Raw genomic sequence first — 23,384 nt, 5'->3', positions numbered from 1 at the left:
GTAGGAGATTATATTTTACGTTAAGATTCTGTGTTTGGAGAACTAGATGAAATTTTCCTTTTCATTTTTCTCTTCTTTACATCTTTACTTCCATCTATTCTTCCTTTCTCTTTTTCTCTTTCCCCTTTCCTTTCCCTCTCCCTCCCTCCCCCATCTCTTTTTTAAAAAAATGCACAGTTCACTGCCCTGGAAATTCTGATTTCAGGGGTCTAGGGCAGGACCTTGACACTATTACATTTTAAAACTCCTCATTTAGGGCGCCCGGATGGCTCAGTGGCTGAGCATCTGCTTTGGGCTCGGGGCTTGACCCCAGGGTCTTGGGATCGAGTCCCACGTCAGGCTCCCCACAGGGAGCCTGCTTCTCCCTCTGCCTATGTGTCTCTCTCTGTGTGTCTCTCATGAATAAATAAATAAAATCTTTAAAGTAAGAAAAAAATCTGTATGTGTGTACAGGTATATGTAGAGAATGGGAAAACAAATACCGTAGAAGGTTATATTCTGCAGTAGCATTTGTAAAATTGATACGACCTAGGGTGGGTTGCCCGGGTGGCTCAGTCAGTTAAGTGTCCGACTCTTGATTTTGGCTCAGGTCATGATCTCTGGGTCGAGGGATCGAGCCCTATGTTGGGCTCGGGCTCAGTGCTCAGCAGGAAGTCTGCTTGGGATTCTCTTTTCCTCTGCCTCTCCCCGGCTCATGCTCTCAATCTCTCTTGCTCTCTTAAAAAAAAAAAAAAAAAGAAAGAAAGAAATGATACGACCTAGGTTCAAGTAGAGTAACTAGTTTAAGGTAATTAGCCGGCAGGCAGGTGGCAGAACCAGAACTTGAGCTCCATGCCCTTTGTACTTCTCCACAAGCTGGAGTTTGATGTTGTTTTCGTGCCTGAGTTTGCCCTCCCGGCATCTAGGAATGTGGCTGTGCTGGGTTCCACAGGCCCAGGAGGAAGCTTGAAAATTTAGGCGTGGACTTCCATTGTTATGACTCATGATCCCACCCCCATCCCCTCCCCTCTTTCCCTCCCTCTCTCCTGTGTCTTGGTTCCCTCCTCACCCCCTATTATCATCATTCTTATTATTAGACTTTGGGATCTGGGCATGTTCATATACATTGTTTTGACTTCTAGTTAGAACCAAGTATTCGGTGGTTTGAGTTGGGCCTATGCAGAAGTATGGTTGACTTGCATAGCCCAGCCTTACTATTTCAGTTTTCGGGCCAGTTATTAACTAGACAGACTTGTAAATTTGTCCTGTTGGTGGCCTGAGATTTAGAATTGATTTCAAAACAATGGGAACTAGTAAATGTTTTACTTTTTAAAATACTGTACCTCATCCACAAAATGTTTGTGTTGATTAAAGATTGCTGTTAAATTGTCTTTTCTCCTGTAACATTTCTTAAAAATTTCAATTCAAATTAGAATTAGATGAAGTCTTTAGGTGGTTGACTCCCTCCTTTCTCTCTCTTTCTTTTCTTTTCTTTCTTCTTTCTTTTCTTTTCTTTTTTTTTCTTTTCTTTTCTTTCCTTTTCTTTCCTTCCTTCCTTCCTTCCTTCCTTCCTTCCTTCCTTCCTTCCTTCCTTTCTTCTTATCAATAATTTATTGCTATCTGATGATTAAAGAAAAATCCTCTCTAAGAATTGTTTTACTTTATTGTTGACTTTTTGGAGGTCTGCCTTTAATTGAACTCATGATGGCATTTTTATATAATGTGTAAAAGAGCATCAGGAGATAGAGCCAAAATGGTCTTATTTGCTTTTATACAAATTAAATTGCCCTTGTGGCCCAGTATAAAATCTAAGCACTAGGAGCAGTTATTTATTTTGACAACAGAATTAATTGACCCTAAAACAGTTGAAATTCCAGTTGTAGCAAACTATTCTTTCTGACTCTCACTCTGGCTTTGGGACTGTCAAAAAAAGTAACTCGTCTTATGATTAAATAGCAGAATGATGGGCAGTGGACTGCATTTGAGGGAGATGCTGAATAAACTTTCTACTTGTGAAACATTTCAGAAGTGACATGCTACAAGGGGGGTCAGAATGTGCACTGATATCCAGCTGAGCTGTCAGCTGGCACAGAGCCAGGCACGCAAAGCTTTGCCGTGTGAAGCAGCATGTGGAGCATATGCCACTTAAAAAAGAAAATCTTTTTCATGCACGAGTTGACGTTTTTTTTTAAAGGTATATTTAGTTTTATTATACCAGAAACCATTCATGTTTCTGTCTTTAATAGAAAAGCTTATGTGCTGAAGGTACTCAGTTTAAAATTTTTATATATATTTTACAATTCGAAAGGATCTGGCACTTTATATTTCAAAAATGTTTGTGATTCTGAATAGTTTATTTTTATTGAACATTTCCCTATTCCAAATGGATTTTAAATGGATATTTAGAAAAGATAAAGGGAAAAGCAGTCGGGATATGTCTGGTATAGGAAAAAGGTTTCATGAGGAAAAAAATGTAAAATTTTGTTGGAGGGAATTTTGGTAGAGTTAAGGGATGCCTTTGCTATTTTCACATATATGAAGGCATCCAAAGATGTTAAAAGAATATATATATCTTATTTGCTAAGGTAATGTCATAGAAGTCTTTTTAGGTTCTCTTTTAAAATATTTGTAAATAACGCAATTTGTTTGGCATTGACATTTTGTTTTTCCTCTCAGGCATAAGCCCATAGCCTGAGTATTTGAGATTTTGTAAATAGTTAAGGGCACAGATTATGTGATGTGTAACTGTAGGAGCCCTCAGATTTATTTGACAGGTGAACATAGTCTCTTAAGGTTTATTAGTAAGTGATAAAGCTAATCATACATAATAAACTGTTGGTAATTTAGGTAGAGATTTTTCACAATTTTTACATCAACTAGTTGTTAATTATCAGATGGACATACTACGGTTCTTTACTTTTATTGATCTTTCAGTTTCATCTGTTTGTAAACTGTTAACTTAGCTCTTAATGGATTCTAACAGCAAGCTCATTACCCTTTCATTTAATGAATTCTTAGCTTTCAGATTTGCAGAGTGAACTTGGAGCCTTTAAATTTTTAATTGGACCATGTTCTGATTCTAAGGCTTTTTTTTTTTTTTGGGGTGGAAGTATTGAATGTATTTTTTAATTTTAGTCACATGATATATATGATAAGAATACTTTAGTAAGAAAGGTATATCTAATTATTTGATTAGGATGTTGTTTATCAACTCACTTTTATGAGTTTTTAAAAGTTATTTTGCTTATCCCTAAATGCTAATGTTTGATGATCCCTAAATGCTTCTATTTGAATAGAAACCAGAAGCAAAGAAGTGGATCTCAGATTTGGGGTGAAGAAGGACATTTTAGCCAATATGTTTAGATGTTCCTACTTGTAGAGAAATCTTTCTTGTTAATCAGTGGCTTTCTTTTATAATGGAATGATTAGTGAGAACTCTGATTATGAACTTATACATATAGTTTTACAGTTAAGCTTAACATCTCAGAAGAACCAGTAATGAAGTCTTCCATTTTCCACTCCTCATGCTCTGTTTTTAAATTTTTTGAAATAATATGTTGAATCTATTACCATTAATAAGTTATTTCACAAAAATACTAGACTTGCATGAATTTAGTATTAAAAAATAGGGCTAAAATGACAGTTAAATAGAAGATAATTTTTTAGTCTGATACTTAGAGCTTTGCAGATATTTCAGTAAAACAGTGATACAAGCTTTTGCTAACTTTCTGTACTACCTAAATAATATAGTATTCCACATATATGAAATTATATGGCACTTATGGCTAGTCTTAGTAGATCTATCTATCATTTGAAGGCTATTTAAATTGTTTTTCAGCTGGTTTCTATTTTATCATCTTCCTCTCTCTCTACTCTATCCCTCATAACCAGTGCTAAATTAATTTTCTTATAAGACCACTTTGCAGGGGCATTTGTGTATCTCCTCACATGAAAAGTCTTCACCTGCAAACTACAAGTTCACATTCTTGACCCCACTGTACAGTTAGAGCATCACCACTTTGCTACTATGTAATTAGTGCATTTACTTGGTCAGCAGATATTTGTTAAAGACCTATTATTTGCCAGTTCGCAGTGGTCTGTGAGACAAATTCCCAAGCTTGCATTCTAGTAGTATTTACTATGTTGGCCCCCCTGTGCTCCCCATGAACACAACGAAAGATTCAGCAACTGCCTTTTATTCTTGTTTTCTCTCAAGTATCCTGCAGGCTCCTTGAAAGCGGAAATGACAGATTAGGTTTGTGTCTCCAGTTCTATAGTATTATATATAAAGGCTTTTCAGTAAATTGTGATCATACTAATAGGCTAGTCTCAATTTTTGTCACTGTTAGGATTATTTGAATTTTAAAATTATTACTGATATCTCAATTAATGCTATCAGATAACACAAGAACACATCAAGTCAGTTAAAAAGATGTAAAGGGGTGTGAGCTGATTGTTTTCTATCAGCTTTTTTTTTTTTTTTAAACTTTTACTAACTTTGTTCTTTTGTTTCTTTGTTTGTTTAGGCCTTATTGAATTTGAAGAATGTGACCCTGCTAGTGCAGTTGAAGGTAAGCTGACTACTTGTAATACATGGTAACTAGCTAATATTTTCTGTTTATTGAATAAATCAAGAGTATTATTTAGTGTTGTCAACATGTCTGTGGAGTGATATAAAAAATCTGAAGAACCCTTAATGAAATTTGGTTTGAAGCCCTACAGATACTATTCTTCACTTAATAAATAAACAATAGGCTTGCCCAAAGGAATATTGAGTGTGTTAGAATATAAATCTTAAAAGATTAAATATAACATGTATTTATTTTCAAATCTACATTGAGATTGTTTTTTTTATTGACATCCATTTTTAAACATTCTCATGTCACTAATGTGAAAATCATTAAAACACAATGTATAAGACTTTTTTTACATTTATTTTTTATTTAAATTCAATTAATTAACATATAGTGTATTATTAGTTTCCAAGGTAGAGTTCAGTGATTCATCAGTCTTAAATAATACCTGGTGCTCATTACATCATGTGCCCTTTTTAATGCCCGTCATCCAGTTACCCCATTGCCTCACTCCACTCCCCTCCAGCAACCCTGTTTGTTTCCTATGATTAAGAGTCTCTATGGTTTGTCTCCCTCTCAGATTTCATCTTGTTTTATTTTTCCCTCCCTTCCTCTATGATCCTCTGTTTTGTTTCTTAAATTCTATATATGAGTGAGATTAAAGGATAATTGTTTTTCTCTGATTGACTTTTTTCACTTAGCATAATACCTTCTAGTTCCATCCACATTGTTGCAAATGGCAAGATTTTGTTTTTTTTTTTGATGGCTGAGTAGTATTCTGTAATATACATATATATATTATACATCCTATTATACATATATATGTATATGTGTGTATATGTATATATACACACACCACGTCTTCTTTATCCATTCATCTGTCAGTGGACATCTGGGCTCTTTATTCATAGTTTGGTTACTGGGGACATTGCTGCTATAAATATTGGAGTGTAGGTGTCCCTTTGGATCACTATATTTCATCTTTGGGATAAATACCCAGTGGTGCAATTGATGGGTCATAGGGTAGCTCTATTTTCAACTTCTTGAGGACCCTCCACACTGTTTTCCAGAGTGTCCGCACCAGCTTGCATTCTCACCTACAGTATAAGAGGGTTTCCCTTTAAAGGGCTTATTATAAAGTGAGAAACATTTCAGTAATTAATGAGGTTATATATTAATGTTATTATTACTTTCATTTAAAATGAGCGATAATATGACTTGGAGGAAGGGTTCACAACCCTTCCTGCCTGTCTGTTTAAAGATTTTATATCCATAGTGGAGCTTGAGTTTACAACCCCAAGATCAAGAGTTGACATGCTTCTCTGACTGAGCCAGCCAGGTGACCCCTTCCTGTTTATATGGATTATTTTCATAGTATGAAACCAATAAATGCCTGCTAATTTTGTCATATTTTACATATCTCACTTTGTAAGCTACTAGAAATAATTTGAAAAGAATTTTGTATTTTTCTTTCTCCCAACATTTCTGTAAGAATTTGGAGAAAATGTTTGATGTGTGTAAGGTTTTCATTGGAGGAGTCAGGGACTCCAGTGCCTAGGCTTTTTTTTTTTTTTTTTTTTTTTTGAGCTGGGGTGGGGCAAAGCGGGTCAGAGGAAGAAAGAATCTTTATCTTTCAAAATTTTTAAAAAATTTTTAAAATACTTTAATTTTTATTTTTAAAAAATATTTTATTTATTTATTCATTAGAGACACACACACACACACAGAGAGAGAGGCACAGGCAGAGGGAGAAACAGGCTCCATGTAGGGAGCCACCCTGATGTGGGACTCGATCCCAGGACTCCAGGATCATGCCCTGGGCCGGAGGGAGGTGCTAAACCGCTGAGCCACCCAGGGACCCCCTAGGATTTTATTTAAATTGAAGTTCACGTATAGTGTAATATTAGTTTCAGGGGTAGAATTTAGTAATTCACCATTTGCATATAATACCCAGTGCTCATTCCATCATGTGCCCTCCTTAATGCCCATCGCCGAGTTACCCTATCCCCCCACCCACCTCCCTTCCAGCAACCCTCAGTTTGTTCCCTGTATTTTAGAGTCTTATGGTTTGCTTCCCTCTCTGTCTTTATCTTATTTTATTTTCCTTCCCTTCCCCTATGTTCATCTGTTTTGTTTCTAAAATTCCACATACGAGTGAAATCATAGGTATTTATCTTTCTGTGACTGACCTGTTTCACTTAGCATAATATACTAGTTTTGGAAGAGAGAGAATTTTAAGCAGGCCAGTGCAGAGCCTATGCTGGGCTAGATCTCATGACTGCGATCATGACCTGGGCTGAAGTCAAGAGTTGAACACTTAGCCAACTGAGCCACCCAGGTGTCTACACTTCTTATAGTTACTAGCTGTTTGAGAGCAATTAATTATTTAAGTTCTCTGTACTTCAGCTTTCTTTACTGTAAAATGTGGCTAGTAGGAGCGCCTGGGTGGCACCTCAGGTCATGATCTCAAGGTCTTGAGTTGGAGCTCTCCTTAGGCTCTGTGCTCAGGTTGACATTCCCTCCCTCTCCATCCTCTGGTTTGCATTCTTATTCTTTCTTGCTCTTTCTCTCAGATAAATAAATATACTCTTTTAAAAAATATGGATAGTAAATAATACTCTGTGAGAATAAAAATGTATTTGTTCTTTAAAATATTACAACATGGGATCCCTGGGTGGCGCAGCGGTTTGGCGTCTGCCTTTGGCCCAGGGCGCGATTCTGGAGACCCAGGATCGAATCCCACGTCAGGCTCCCGGTGCATGGAGCCTGCTTCTCCCTCTGCCTATGTCTCTCTGCCTCTCTCTCTCTCTCTCTGTGTGACTATCATAAAATAAAATAAAATAATAAAATAAAATAAAATAAAATAAAATAATAAAATAAATAAAATAAAAATAAAATATTACAACATACTATACATTTGTATGGTTTAAGGAGTTCATTTTGCATGAAAGCAAGTACCCTGTTCTAAAACATCTGGATTCTAATCCTGGCTGTGGTATTTAGTAGCTGTATAACACTGAGTTAAAAAATAAAAATAAAAAAAAAACTACTCTTGAGTTTTCTCATCTATATGGTGAGGAGTTGTCTTAAATATATTGTGGTTGTCAGAGTAAACAGCTAAACGTTAAATGTTGAATTCTGTCGATGATTAATAGCATGACTGATCTCTAACAAATAAATTTGTCATGCAAGAGAGGAAGGAAGAACTTCTATATTAGGCAAACAAAGATGACCTTTGTTTTTCATTCCTGGTAGGATCAACTTACAACATTGTTTATATTAAAGATAATATATGGGCAAAAGAATGCTGTGTTTTCTGTGCATACTATTAATGGGTCTGTTGTGTCATATTTTTAAAAAACAACATATTTATATATATATTTTGCGACTTTTCAGACAGGAAACATGACCTGCATTTATAACAGAATCTAATGTAGTAAATAATGTACTTTCTTTGAAGTTTTAAGATATCTCCAAATGCTTATTTTGTCTGAGGTAATTTAGGGGAGACTTAGAAGAAAAGAGAATTCTATTGATCAAGTGAATATTCTAGAATCTTCTGGTGCATAATAGGCTATATTAAGAAAATTCTAAATGGATTGCAACTCTGATTTAAATATTAGCATTTAGCAGGTGATACTTTGATTTCTTTCATAAAAATTTAGTATTGATATGAGCAAATTAGGTGTCAAGATACAAGAGATTCATAAGTTTAACATATTTATCAACTAACAACTATATTTTTGTAACAATATACATTTTTTTAAAGGTATAAAACCAAGGAAAAGAAAGACTTTTGGCTTGCCAGGGATAATTAAAAAGGAAAAGGATGCAGAGTCTGTGTAAGTATATTTCATATTGTCAAAATCCTTTGTTATTAAGTAATTAAGAATAAGACTGGTGTTTTGAATTTGGGAAGAAAAAATTTCTTAAGAAACAACTCTGTATGTCCAAAGTGTGAAAACTACACTTTTCTAAGTACATTTGCTAGCTCATCTGGCTTTAGATAAAAGTATTAACTTTTCTTATTTTAAAATTTTAAGGTGAAAATTTTAGTGTCTTAAAATTGAAACTTTAAAGATACTCTTTTTATAAATGATACATACATATTTTAGAAAACAAAAGTCCAGAGGAAACTAAAAATTCTTCTAAGTCTTCTTAACGCCTAAGAAAAAACCCACGGTCAACTATTTGATGACAATCCTTCTAGACAACTCTATAAACATTTAGGCACACAGCAATATATGTACACATAAATAGAAAATGGAGGAGAACAAAAGCCCTAACATGTTTTAAACATTTATACTAGGTCATCAATTTTAGATGGGAGATGGAGTATAAATATAATATACTTTTCTTTTTAAATTAAGTTAGGTTACAAGGAATATATAATTTGCATATAATAAATTCAATGAGTAAGTGAAGTTTTCTTTTTCTTACATTGGCTACACACTAGAGTACATGGAAAATTAAAATACATATATCTCTGCCAGGCTCTGCCTCAGACCAGCTAAACCAGATTCTCAGGATGTGAGGTTGAGCATAATTTTTGTTTGGTTTGCTTTTAAGCAGCCTGTATGATTCCTAACATATACCTGGGGTTGAGAATCTCTAAGATCTGTGGCTTACCAGAGACAAACTGGAATTAAATGAATCCTTTTTTCTATAATTACCACAACCTTAAATAGATTGATAAGATGGTAATCAAATCTTAAATTCTTTGCTGACTCAGTAACACTGGCTAAAAATGTGTTTAAAATCCCTACTTCTCTAGCAGAGCTCTGCTGGGCACTCATATTTTCAGGGTAAGAGAACAGTTTGTGCTATGGGTATTATTACCTCCTAACTAGTTAGATTCTTTTTATCTGAGTTTCTCAGAGTGCCTACCATTTTAAATGTTTCTTCCTCGCCCCCAAGTTTTATTTGCTTTAACAAAGACCAATTGCAAAGTGGTTTATATCTGTAGTTAACCATCTCATCTGCAAATGTTTTTTCAGCATTTATGAAAGCTGTCTTTTGCTAAGGAGATGGAATACGATTTGTTTCTATAACATTGTAAATACTTACAGAAGTCTAAGCAATGGATTTGTAAGTGAAACTATAAAAGTAGTCAGGTCGTCTGTTAATATATTATAAAGAGTAAAGGCCTTAAATTCAAATATTTATTATATAATATAATACATGGTTTTCTCAGCCGTCCATTCAGGGAGCTTAGAATATTTTTGTATAATTTGTGTTTTTAAAATAGTTTTTCATGGTCAGTAACTTCCCCTCAGACAATTTTGTGTTTTTAAAATAGTTTTCATGGTCAAAAACTTCCCAGTTTTTCATGGTCAGTAACCATCATTAGGCCACTTGGATATTAGAATATTTTTTTTACCACTGAGAAGACCAGGGCTGAAAACCAGTGCTTAAACAACTGCATCATGCTTGCCTTCTTTCAACACTTGCAGGCAGGAAAGATGTTAGAAACTGCTTTGTTTGAAATGCCGGGGGCTCTTGGCATGCTTCTGCGCATAGCCTGAAGGCTTTGAAATGCCAGTATTGTAGAAGAGGGGTCCTGCTCAGAGCTTGCTCTCTTCCTGGGGCTTCATCTGCAGGGCTCATTACGGCCCACTGTGAAAGCAAACAGATGAGTGCTTCACCACAAGGACTGGAGAGCTCTGGCTGAAAGCCAGAGAATAAACTGTTTGGAACTTTGACACTTATATTTATTTATTTATTTATTTTTTTTTGACACTTATATTTAAACTGTATCTTCTAAAAAAAAAAAAAAAGAAGAAGAAAGGAGTGCTCTAATATCTTAAATGATTTGATTCTGTAGAAGAATTGAATTTATTATTATTACAGTACCTTTTCTGGAACATTTCCTCAGAGTATGCATAGGAATATACCAGTAATAAGAAAGCTGTTTTTCAAAATTTTCGATTTTAAGTGACGATTAACTGGCTAGAAAGACATAAGAGGCTTGCATTTATTCTCTTTGGTGCTATTTGGATTAAGAGCAGGGTAGTCATCTCCCTCTTTTTTCATTATTTTTATTATTTTTTCATTATCTGTTCTATCCTCTCTTCCTTTAACAAAATTCTTCAATTTGTAGATTTTTTGGTTTGTGCTTAGTCTTTGGGTAGAGATAACCCATGTATCCTATATATTAATTTAATACATTTTCATTATTGCTCATTGGGCTCTCAAGGTATACCTAATACATATGTTTTCAGTCTGTTATTTAAGTGGCAGATTCTGATATTACATGCATTAACTGTCTCAAGCCACTGAATATGTAACTAATATAAATGCCTTTTAAATGTGCACTCTAGGGGCACCTGGGTGGCTCAATCAGTTAAGCATCTGCCTTTGGCTCAGGTCATGATCCCGGGGTCCTAGGATGGAGCCCCATGTTGGGCTCCCTGCTCAGTGGGGAGTCTGCTTTTCCCTCTTCCTCCCCCTGCTCATTACTTTCTCTCTGGCTCACTCTCTCTCTCAAATAATAAATACATAAAATCTTTTAAAAAATAAAGTGCACTCTGATTTTTGTTAGTGAAATTCTTCTAGAATATATTCATAGAAATTCTTCTAACTTTATTCCTCATGGTCTCAATGTTCTTTATGGATTTAAGTGTTTGAGAATGTTGGTCTTTATTGTTTTAGTTTTACGTTTAAAACACTTTCTTGCTGGTTTATATCCAAATTACTATTTATCAGTTAAATGATAAAATACCAATTTTCAACAGCTTATTGTATTAAACCAGAAAGCTTTTTCAAGCAGAATTCTAACTACACATTTAACATATTTGGAGAAAAATGCTTTTGACTTCTATGTATGTGCTAGTTATGGAAAGTACTTCAAATGAAACCGAAGTTTTAACAAGAATATATTGTAAAATGTTATTTATAGTTTATCAATTAATGTAGACTTTTTTTTTAAGCCAAGCTTTCTTCTTAAAGAGAATTTCTTTGAGAGAACTTTCTCAACCGGAAGAATTAAAAGTCACTAGAAATCCTTCTAGGACTGACAGCTTCCTTTATGTGATTCATGTGTATATTCATGGAAAAGAAGTACTTTTGAAGTACAAGTTTTTATTATTTATTTGTTTTTCTTAAAGATTTTATTTATTCATGAGAGACAGGCAGGGACATAGGCAGAGGGAGAAGCAGGCTCCCTGCGGGGAACTCATGCAAGACTGGATCCAGGGACTCCAGGATCACACCCTGAGCCAAAGGCAACTGCTCAACCACTGAGCCACCCAGGCATCCCTCTTTTGAATTTTAAGATCATTTGGTGTATTTTAATCTTCATGATTTGATTTTTCTAAATGTTTTTGTAAAGTTTAAGTTATGTTTAACGAGTAAACACTTTCAATATACTATATTTATCAGATAGTTCTAATAGTTGACTATTTTTTAATATTTTGTTTATTTTAATAGGGAATGTCCTGATGCAGATTCACTTGTAAGTAGTTTTACTTTGATATAAGCCATGTAAATTAGCTGTTTCCATTAGGAAATAATCAGCATATTTGGGTTGAGTTCATAAGAAAAATAGTAACCAGCTTATTGTAAATTCACTGTTAAAATTATTTTAGAGATGCAGTTTTGGCTTTATTTTAGTAGATGCTTTTGTATTAAATAGAAGGTAGCGCTACCTATCTGAAAAGTGGACATTTTACTTTAAAAATTTGAATGGTACCATACCATATTGCTTTTTCTTGCGAAATATGCCAGATCTCAGATCTGCTTACTTTATTTTAAAATGTGATGCTCTTACTAAAGTATTCCTGATTATTAAAATATTATTTTATCTCTTCAGGTGTTTGAGTTTTAAGAGATTATCAGTACACAAAAGATAGCAATAATAATCATTGTCAGTATTTTTCTCTGCTTTTTGTTTTGAAGAGAGTTTGTTTATATTTCTTATTTAAATATATTTCTTTGTCTATAATTGAAGAAGACAATAAGTGGAGTTCCCCGTGGTTACAGTGGGAGAGTATTACCAAATGGTGTAAGTAATGTGTAGACAGACATATTTTTCAAATTGTTCATTAGACACTGGTCATGTTGCTAAGTGTAGTAGAATCAAACTGTCTGTCTCCTTTGCTTATTGTTCTTGCTTGCATAATTACTGTATCTTTTGGCCCCAAGTCATTTTGATCTTTTACAGCATAATGGTGTACCAAGATAAAGATACTTTTGGAACACTGTGTTTTATGTGACTTAAATAAAACCTTTTTATGTTTCATCTTTAAAATAAGAAAATTATGATTTGTTAGTAAATGTATAGTAAAAATAAATAGATTTCTAGTGAGCTCTAAGGTTAAAATCCTCAGAGTGTTTTAGAACTATATTTACTTTACCAGTTGTTTGTTTTGATACGCTTGGTTTACTAATTAATGAAAAAGTTAGCAGATGTGTTGACATTAACCTGAAGATTCATCAGGCATTTCATGTTGGAATTATTTATGTGTAGCATTTATTTCATGATTGCAACATTGAATTAAATGCTTTAATAACTTCATGTTTTATATAAACTCCCTTAAAACATTTCTAATCCTCTCAGCTCACTGATACTGTTCTATAATGATCAGTATTAACCACTTTTGAACTTCAGTCAGTACTTGTCTGGAATTAGGAAAGGGCTTTTAAAGAGGATGCATAAGTATAACGCCATAAAGGAAAGGATTGATAAATTTTTATAGAAAGAAAACATGTAAAATTACAAAAAATACATTATAGAAGAATTTGAATCCGCAAAGTTGGCAGAGTATACTTGTAAGACATGTAACAAGGGCTACTTTCCTTTGTAAAGCTCATACAAATCATTGTTAAAGGTGAGCAGTGTCCCAACAGGAAAAGGGCATTATGAGAAAAACAGGCTATCTTCATAAAAAGAAACAAGGTGGTAAATGACCATTATAATGTTCAGAATAGTAGTCTCATTCTGATGCAAGTTAGAATGAAATTCCTGTATTTATGTATGATATTGGCAAAGTTTTGGTTAATTCATATAGCTGGTAGGAGTATAAATTGGTACAATCTGTCTTATGGATAGTTTGGCAGTGTCTTCTCAAATAAGAAATGCATGTTTTTTTGACTGTCCAATCCTGCTTGAGGTTTATTGTTCCGGCTGTATTCACAAACTCCATGTACTTGCTTCATCAAGATACATACAGTATAGTCCTGCTCCCCCCCCCCCCCCCCACTTCCCCTCACCTTCTCTGAGGTTTTGCTTTCCACGGTTGAAGTTACGCATGGTTGATCAGTTGCTGTGCCTGCTGATAGGGAAAGAGCTTACTAAGGGAAGCAAGTATGATTTTTAAGTAATTGCTGTTTAAAAAATATAAATGGGTAGATATTTTTGTTCTTTTTGTTTGTGTTACCCAACACTTAATTGTGGTTACCTTTAGGGAGCATGATTACAGTGGTGGTCAGCAGGGAGAAAAGGCTTTCATTTTTTTGTTTTATTTATGGCCTATTATTATTATAGCCTATTTATGATTTTTCTATGGCTTTTTTAAAAGTAGGCCCCACACTCAACATGGTGCTTGAACTCACAACCCTGATGCTCTACTCACTGAGTCAGCCAGGCTCCCCCTATAGCTAGTTTTAATAACCACTTAAACATCCATAACCTGCCTTGTTAGGGAAATAATCGTTTAATTTCTGTTCCTTTTTTAAATGGTCTGTGTAATTAAAAAATTATTTTGAGGGACTATATTTTTTAAAGGTTGCCCAAGTAAGTGTGAATTGTCTTTTTCTTTTGGTTTCAGCCAATCTCCCTATCTAAACAGAGATTGGGGAATATTTCATTGACTGAAGAGTTCTGTCCCAGTATATATTTTTAAATCACTACCACAACTACTATCCAAACCTGCCTTTAAGATTATTGAGTGAAGTTACCTGCTCTTTTCTTCACAGTGCTTTGGCCTAATGCTTTGCTCCAGCAGTGTAGGGCCTTTAAATAGAAATCATGGACTGAGTGGACAAAGGTATAAACTCGTATTGGGCAAGTTTTTATTAATATCAAGTTTCTATGAACAGTTTTAGCGTTCCAAACCTGATATACCGAGAATTATTTATTTTGAAGTAATCAATTTACAGCAAGTTGCAAAGATAGTACAGAGCAGTCCCGTATACCTTTCATCCACTTTCTCCTGATAATTTTTAAAAATATTTTATTTATTTATTCATAGAGACAAGAGAGAGAGAGAGAGAGAGACAGGCAGAGAGACACAGGCAGAGGGAGAAGCAGGCTCCATGCAGGGAGCCCGATGAGGAACTCCATCCCGGGTCTCCAGCATCAGGCCCTGGGCTGCAGGCGGCGCTAAAGCGCTGCACCCCCGGGGCTGCCCTCTTGATAATTTCTTGCAGAAATACAGTATCACAGCTAGGATACTGACACCAGCACAGTCAAAACAGAACATTTCCATTACCACAAAGGTCTTTTTTGTTGGTTGCCTTTTACTGCCACTTCTCTTCCATCACCACCCTCCTTAGCTTCTGGCAATCACTAATCTTTTCTCTATTTCTCTAATTTTGTCATTTTAAGAATGTTATTTAAATGGAGTCCTATTATAACCTTTCAGATGGGCTTTTTTCTTCCAGCATAATTCTCTGGAGTTTCTTCTAGGTTTTTGCATATATGGTATATGAGTAGTTTTTTGTTGTTTGAATAGTATTCCATGATATAGAAGCCACTAAAGTTTGTTCTAACCATTCACCTATCATAGGGCATTTAGTTGTTTCTAGTTTTCAGCTATTAGAAAAAAGTTGCTTTGAACAATTGTATATGGATTCTTGTGGGTACCGTGTCCCACTCTGACCCTGGTTATTTGCTTTCTGAAATCTGTTTTACCTAACAAGAAGTCGTTCATTTACCCCTCCCTCCCTTTTTAATGTTTACATGGTATTTTTCCATTCTTTTACCTTCAACCTACATATGTTGTTATACGTGAAGTAAGTTTCTTACAGATAGCCTCTAGTTGGGGCATGTATTTTAATCTCTTCTGCTAATCTGCCTTTTATTACATTTGGACACTTTATATTTAACATAATTATAGACGTATCAGAGCTAAGTATGTCATTTTTTTGTTTGTTTGTTTTCTGTTTCTGGTTTTTTGGTTTTCACTTTCTTTTCCTGCCTTCCCTGTGGGTTATTTGAACCTTTTTTACGACTCCATTATGATCTATTTATAGTTTTTGGGCATATAATTTTGTAGACTTCTTAGATGGTTGCTCTAGTTCACTCTCCAGTACCTTCAGATAGTTTTTTTTTTTGGACCAGAGTTTATAGTTGTAATCTTCAAGAGGTTGGTCTTACCCTATAAAAAACAGCTCAGTATTATTTTAAATTATTACATCCTACTGTATTATAGCAAATCCTTAGAACTTCTAGGAGATTAAACATCTGGTATGTTTCTAGGATACTAGGAATAAGAATAAAGTACTTTATAAAAACTTTATCTTTTACTTTTTAAAAGATTTTATTCATGAGAGAGACACACACAGAGAGAGAGAGGCAGAGACACAGGGAGAAGCAGGCTTCATGCAAGGAGCCTGATGTGGTCTCGATCCTGGGACTCCAGGATCACGGCCTGAGCCAAAGGCAGACGCTCAACCACTGAGCCACCCAGGTGTCCCTATAAAAACTTTAATTCTGATTTCTAATCAGCCTCAACCTATATTTGGTAAAGTTTATTTTTAAAAGTATTTTAAAATATTATTTGCATATTAGCAAGCAATATGTAGAATTCAAAGTGCTCTACTTCTAGGGTTATATCACTTGACATCTTTTTTGTATATGTAATCTGCTCTTTACTCTGTATTAGATTTTTCATTTCTAGATTTTAATCCAGTCTGTTAACTCACTGCTGAGTACAGTAAACTTTTTATTCAAATTGGAAGCCATAGCCATGTAAATTTTGCTCTTAGTTCTCCTTGACCTTGTGCTATGCCTGTGAGATTACCCTTCATACTCCTTTTGCTGAGCTTTAGCAAGTGAATGGAGGAAGAAAAGAAACTTTACCAGTAGAAGAATTTTAGCTCTCCAACTGATCACTTGGCATTTCTTGATTATCTTTTTTTTTTCTTGTAAAAAGTTTTTGGAATTGTTTTATCCTTGTATTTTTTGTAAGTTAGAACTTATTTCCAAATAAAAACACTTTGAGTACCCCTAACTTTTTATTATTATTATTATTATTATTATTATTTTTAAAAAAGATTTTATTTATTTATTCATAGAGACACACAGAGAGAGAGAGGCAGAGACACAGGCAGAGGGAGAAGCAGGCTCCATGCAGAGTGCCCGACATGGGACTCGATCACGCCCTGGGCTGCAGGCGGCGCTAAACTGCTGCACCACCGGGGCTGCCCCCTAATTTTTTATTATATTTTCCTTAACAGTTGTATTCGTACATGCATGTGTTTATGTGTGTGTATATAATTTTTTTCTGATCCATTTTAGCATAAATTCTATACATGGTGGCCCTCATTCCTAAATTGCTTAAATGTGTATTTCCTAAAAATAGGAATATTCTCTCCACATAGCATACATAGAGAAGTGTTCCTCCATCTTTCATCCCTTCTATTCATCACTTTCCCTTGGAGGTAATCAACTTTATTCTGATTTCTCCTTACAGGGGTTTTTCTCCCTGTAAAGATAAGCAGATATCTGTGTTTTAAAATTTTCCCATCTTTCTTACAGGCTTTTTTTTTTTTTTTTTTTCATTTAGCAGTATTTCCTCAAAGTCATTCCATATGAGTTCATAGAAACTTCCCATTTTAAAAAAATAATTGTAGACTACTCTGATTACTATGTGTACTATAGTTTATTAAACTATGCTTGGACATTTAGGTGCTTTCCATCAGTTTTGAGTTACGGATAATCTTTGATGAATACACTTGTTGTATATGTATTTTTAAATTGTTGAGGGTGTATTTTCAGGGTAAATTCCTAGAAATTGAATTCCTGGGTGGAAGAGTAAATACTTAACTATTTTTGTTAGATAACGCTAAATTTCTCTCTATAGGGATTTACTAGTTTGTATTTATACCAGCAGAATATAAGAGTACCTTTTCCCACAGTTTTGCCAACAGAGTGTATTTTCAAGCTTTTGGATTTTTGCCTGTCTCATGTATAAGAGATGCTATTTTAATGTAGTTTTAATTTTCTTGGTTATCTTTCATTTGTTTTCTTTTGTTAAATATTTTTGATAAGTATTTCCATTTATTTAACTTGTCAGCCCTCTGATTTCATCATGTCTCATTCCAGACACATACAGTCTTGTGCTTTTACTTCTTCCCTTTCAAGATTTGGGTGAACATTTGCTTATTACAGAACTGCTGGTATTCCTGCCTGAACCCCTGTTCTCTTCCTTATAGAGTGTTTCTCCTATTTCATTTTTCAGTGCCTTTCCGTTTCAGACGCTAAAGCATAGAATGTGATCTGGAGCTAACTTAACCAAAATGATAGAACTTTGCCAGTGTTGATAATTTTATGAACCTACATCATTGATAAATGATGTAGCCACTGCAATAGGTAAAGCTGTTTTGCTAATCTTTTGTATCTATGTAGTTGGAGCCATCATTACAATGAAGTTTTTTCTTCTTCTTCCCATAGAACATTCCTGATGTAGATGAAGAAGGTTATAGTATAAAACCAGAAGCAAATCAGAATGATATCCTTTCATCATCTAGATATTTCTATGGATTGTGTTGGCATCTAAGTAGACAGTTAAAACAGAATAATCTGTTGTTTAATAAAGACTTCAGTTTTTAATTATAATAAAATGTGATTCCATAGTCTTCACTTAACATGTTTTTATTAATGAAAGTTAGTACTATTTCTGTTAAAGTCTATCTTATCTCTTAAAGGTTTATATCCTTTTTATAAATGTATGAAAAACTGTTTATATGTTAAGATAGTTTAAAAACTAAATTCTTTAACTGATACTCACATACCAAAGAGAACCATTTCTACTCGTCTAGTGATTCTGATTCTGAAGATGAAGAACCAAAGAAGTATCGGATAGAGATCAAACCCATGCACCCAAATAACTCCCATCACACAATGGCTTCCTTGGATGAATTAAAAGTATCTATAGGAAATATCACACTCTCCCCAGCAATATCTGTAAGTAAGAAAATGAGCAAGTTCATACTCTATATAGAAGCCTTTGGTTGTTTTTTTTTTTTTTTTTACCTTGTCTACTTGCATCTGGTTAATTTTAGCAACAGTTAGTTAAGCACATCGAATAAGGGAACATTTAGTAATTTTTCTTCTGTTTTATTGAGGCATACAGTTTATGATTGTTATATAGGCACATAAACCCGAGTTTGGCTTAGTTTTGCTTCCTTTTGAGGTGTTTTATAAAGAAACAAAAATGTAGAAAATCTATTTCTGCCGTGTATTTTATTTTTTAAACAGTTTCTATGTTTCAGAAGTTTGAAATGGCAGTATTAATCTTTTCCTCATCCAGTTTTAAATATTTTGTCCATATTTTATGAACCTTATGTGAAAGGGAATTCTTTCTTTAACAAGGGATTTAAAGATTAAGTTTTATGTCTGCATATTTTTGTAACTACAGCATTTGTTATTTCATACTTTTTATATAAAAAAGACACATATAAGAATTCATAGTGTTAGTGGTTAATTCCTCAATTCTCAGATACCATAAACAGCTTTTGAGGGAGGAAAAAAATAAAAAGTAATTGCCATAACTAATTTTTCCGTTGATGTCAAACTCTAATTTCAGGAATGTTAAACTATGGGGAAAAAAACATGTCTTAGAATGACAATTTAGTTATCTGTACATACTTAACATAATTTATATTAAATCAGTTCTCCTTGATAATGGAGAATAAAAGTTCTTCCCACTTCATATTGTCATTTAATTATGTATTTTAAATAGTCTCTATGTATTTGGGAATAAATGTTTTTCAGTCATGTGCTTATAGCATTTAATTTTTTTCTACCAAAAAGACTGATTTCTTAAGTGAGTTTTTATCCTACCATTGCTATTTAACATTAAGATTAATGCCCAGATTAAATTATATATATATATTATGATATATGTAATATATACGTATGAAGTTAGAAGTTATGAAACCATTAAAAATTTTTATTGTGAAAGAGCCTGACTAATTAAAAAAAATATATTTATGTAAAGAAAATCCTAGGGGAATATATACCAAAACATTAAGCACCTAATTCTGAGTAGTGAGATCATTAATGATTTTAAATTTTCTCCTTTGTACTTTCCTCTTCAATTTTTTAAAAAAGGTGAGCATATTAATTTCATACTGAGAAAATAAATAATGAGAACATTTTAATAGTTAATATTGGATCTGAAAAGATGTGTTGAATATATTTAGCTGGACACTTTGCTTATCTAGCCTATGTCCCCTACCCCAATGATGTTCTGCATGTGTTCTAAGGTGTGTAGATTTTAGGTATGATTCAGAAGTGAATAGACAAATTATGAGACCAAGAAAATAAGATATTTTAAATTCTAAAATGTACACTATACCTTTTTTTCTTTCCATGCACTACTAGAGACACAGCCCAGTAAGTGCAAAATTTTATATTCTTAACTACTAACTTAAAATCCTTTTAATATTTGAACATTGATCTTCAAAATACTTGTGTTAAGCTTTTTAAATTTGCAGATCATAGTATCTTGCTGTAGGTACTAACATTTTGATATTTTAAAAACATTTTATTGAGTTAAAGGTATGTGTATTATCTTTTACTATAAGATACTGAAAGTTTGTTTTTTTGTTTGTAGTTTATAATTGAGTAAATATACTAAGAACAACTTAAAATTAGGTCCCCATTAATATCTCACGAAGTAGAGATGCGCTTGACTGGCTCAGTTGGCATTCAGCTCTTGATCTCAGTATCATAAGAGTTCAAGCACTGTGTTGCGCATGGAACCTACTTAGAAAATAAATATACCACAAATTTTTTTTTTACTAAATATTTCATTACCAAATTATTTGTTTAATGACTCTTAGTGTTTGCATTTCTATTTTAGGTGCAGATGAATCGGAATTCATCAAGTAAGTTTGACACTTAAAGTGTTTATTTTGTGTCTATTAAAATTTATCAGGTAGTTTGCTAAGCTTATTGTAGCCTTTCATATGTAGTTAGAAGAATAAATGGTTTGTTTTCATCATAACTGTTAACAACAGACTAGAAGGATACTTTAAACAGAAGACAATTTTAGGTATATTATTTCTTTTAGTGTTTATACACACCTTCAGGTTTAATACTTGGCTACAACATTTTTCAGAAGTCAACAAACCAAAGAGTAGCTTCTTTTTAACAATGTTAAATTACTTAACTGGCGTAACTCTGCCTTATGAGCCAGAAGGCTTTATGAGGTGAGTAAGCTTTAGCTTTTCTGATTTTTAAGTCATATCACAATTGCAACTTTGTAACCTATAGTTTTTAGTATAGTAACTTAATTATACTAAAAAAATTGGGGGGGGGGAGTGTTAACATCTGCAGAATCATGCATTAAAAATAACAAAGTTGGGAAAAAATAGAGTTGAGGCAGCCAACTCAAGTTGTGCATTTTTGTAAACACAAGGCTTAATAAAAACCATAAGTAAGTAACATCAATCCTATTAAAAATTCTAGCACAATTACAAAGACCTATTAAATGCATAATAAATATCAAACTAAAAGTAAGATTTTACTTTTAAAAAAGAGTGAGTAGCTTGAATGATAGGGGATACAAGGAAAATGAGGATAAAAGTGGGTTGTTTTTATGGAATTAATAGGCATAAGGGCAAATTGCAGGAAGATGGAGGAGAACACCACAGTGAGTACTTTGAGGCCAAACAGGGCCAGACTGAGCCAAATGGAACAGTGTGGTATGAAGGGGCATCACATACACTGTGGTATTCCTCGGACTTTGCTGCAGTTTCCCATGTTGGTGTATTCTGCATTCATCTGGTGTTGGGTGGTGATCTAAGACATTAAGATACAGGGAAATTTTCTTATGAACCGACATGACTTCTGCATGTTACTGATACTGTTTTCTTTGTGTACCAGTTGCTAATGAAATGATTAATACTACTAATGGAAAAGGTAGCAAAACAGCCTGTCTTATAAAGATGTTATTCTAGGTTGCTCTAAAAATTTTAGTTTTTCAAGATACAACATCCTTCAAGAATAACTATTTTTGGTCAATGTAATAATATCCTTAGAACCTGAAAGATGCTTTCATGATTCATCAGTTATAATTCTTGACTGATAGATACTTAAGTCTTTCAACATATGTGTTCTAATTTTTAAAGTTCTAACCCATATTTTTCTTGTCTGAACAGTTTTATTTTCATAAATAGGATAGTTCATTGACTTAAGCAATTTGTTATCAAAGATGTTAGAAGAAGACAGCAGAAATTCAGCTATTATTTTGATATTCTTAAATGATAGTCTTAGCATGTTAGAAAACTTGACTTTTTTCCTTCATAATTAAAAAAATTCTATTTATGTTATCAGTTCCACAATTTTTTTTTTTTTTTATTCATGGGAGACACACACAGAGAGGCAGAGACATAGGCAGAGGGAGAAACAGGCTCTATGCAGGGAGCCCAATTCAGGATTCGATCTAGGACCTCGGGATCACGACCTGAGCCAAAGGCAGACGCTCAACTGCTAAGCTACCCAGGCGTCCCAGTTCCACAATTTTTAAATTGTTCGTAGTATTGAGTTATATGTCCAGTGTTTCTCTTACCATTTAAATATTCCATTACTCAGATGATGAATTTCTTGATGTTTCAATTTTTTAATTAGGTGAAGAGCTGACAAAATCAAAGTCATGTGCTGCATCCAATGAGTAAGTTTCACAGTTAAGTTTTATTTTTAAGTAAGAGTCTTTTTAGAGCAGTTTTAGGTTCATAGCAAAATTGAGGGGAGGATATAGAGATTTTGCATATATTTTCTCTGCCCCCACATATGCCCAGCCTCCTTCATGATCAGAACCCCCTACTAGAATAACACACTTGTTGGAATTGATGAACCTACACTAACACATTATTGTCACCCAAAGTCTGTGGTTTACATGAGAATTCGCTCATTCTTGTATAGCCTATGAGTTTTGGCAAATGGGTAAGGACATGTAACTCTACTATTATGGTATACAGAGTAGTTTATACTGAAAATCCTGGGTCCTCCACCTGTTCATCCTTCCCTCTTTACTATGTTTAAATTTTCCTTTGTCCTTTTTTTTTTCTAGACAGTTTTATTATCTTTGCGGTTTCAGTTCCAGTAGAGTGTTAGTAATCATCCTCTTTTCTAAGCTGTGAAACGCTCTGTGGAGTTTCTGGTTGTTTTAAATTCTTATTTGACACTATAATTTTTAAAAGAATCCTTATTCAACTATATTTGGCCTTGGTGACTTCACTGCTTCTAAATAAATGCTAGTGTCCCAAGTTCATATATATATTTCATCTAGTCATTCTCATTGACATATTCTCACTTTTTTCCTTCAGTTTGGGCTGTGACTGTTTAAGATAGACTGTACTTTTCATGAACTTTGAAACAAGGAAATGTCGCAAGTTAAAAAGGCTAGAAACCATGTTGCTAGATTGATTGATTGATTTGTAAAGATTTTATTTATTTATTCGTGAGAGACACAGAGAGAGAGGCAGAGACACAGGCAGAGGGAGAAGCAGACGCCCTGGGTGGGGAGCCCGATGCACGACTTGATCCCAGGATCCCTAGGTCACGCCCTGAGCCAAAGGCAGATGCTCAACCGCTGAGCCACCCAGGCACCTGCTAGCTCTTTTTATTTATTTATGTATTTTTTTAAAAGATTTTATTTA

General features: G+C 33.9%; 1 protein-coding gene across 3 annotated transcripts in view; it reads left to right on the top strand.

Annotated features, from left to right (window-relative positions):
- The window catches only part of FCHO2 (FCH and mu domain containing endocytic adaptor 2), a 116,552-nt gene that overhangs the window by 56,616 nt on the left and 36,552 nt on the right, over positions 1-23,384 (top strand). The window contains exons 9-16 of one of the 3 annotated variants that reach the window (XM_072745362.1): positions 4,506-4,550; positions 8,323-8,395; positions 11,982-12,006; positions 18,169-18,226; positions 18,506-18,681; positions 20,104-20,115; positions 20,585-20,609; positions 22,354-22,396. In XM_072745362.1, coding sequence (XP_072601463.1) covers positions 4,506-4,550; positions 8,323-8,395; positions 11,982-12,006; positions 18,169-18,226; positions 18,506-18,681; positions 20,104-20,115; positions 20,585-20,609; positions 22,354-22,396 — 457 coding nt within the window. Of the gene's footprint in view, positions 1-4,505; positions 4,551-8,322; positions 8,396-11,981; positions 12,007-18,168; positions 18,230-18,505; positions 18,682-20,103; positions 20,116-20,584; positions 20,610-22,353; positions 22,397-23,384 lie in introns of all 3 variants that reach the window. The other 2 variants (XM_072745360.1, XM_072745361.1) reach the window with 2 other exon arrangements.

Source organism: Vulpes vulpes, unplaced genomic scaffold (assembly GCF_048418805.1).
Source record: "Vulpes vulpes isolate BD-2025 unplaced genomic scaffold, VulVul3 u000000652, whole genome shotgun sequence".
NCBI classification, from domain to species: Eukaryota; Metazoa; Chordata; class Mammalia; order Carnivora; family Canidae; genus Vulpes; species Vulpes vulpes.
This window is presented reverse-complemented; position numbering and strand designations above follow the sequence as displayed.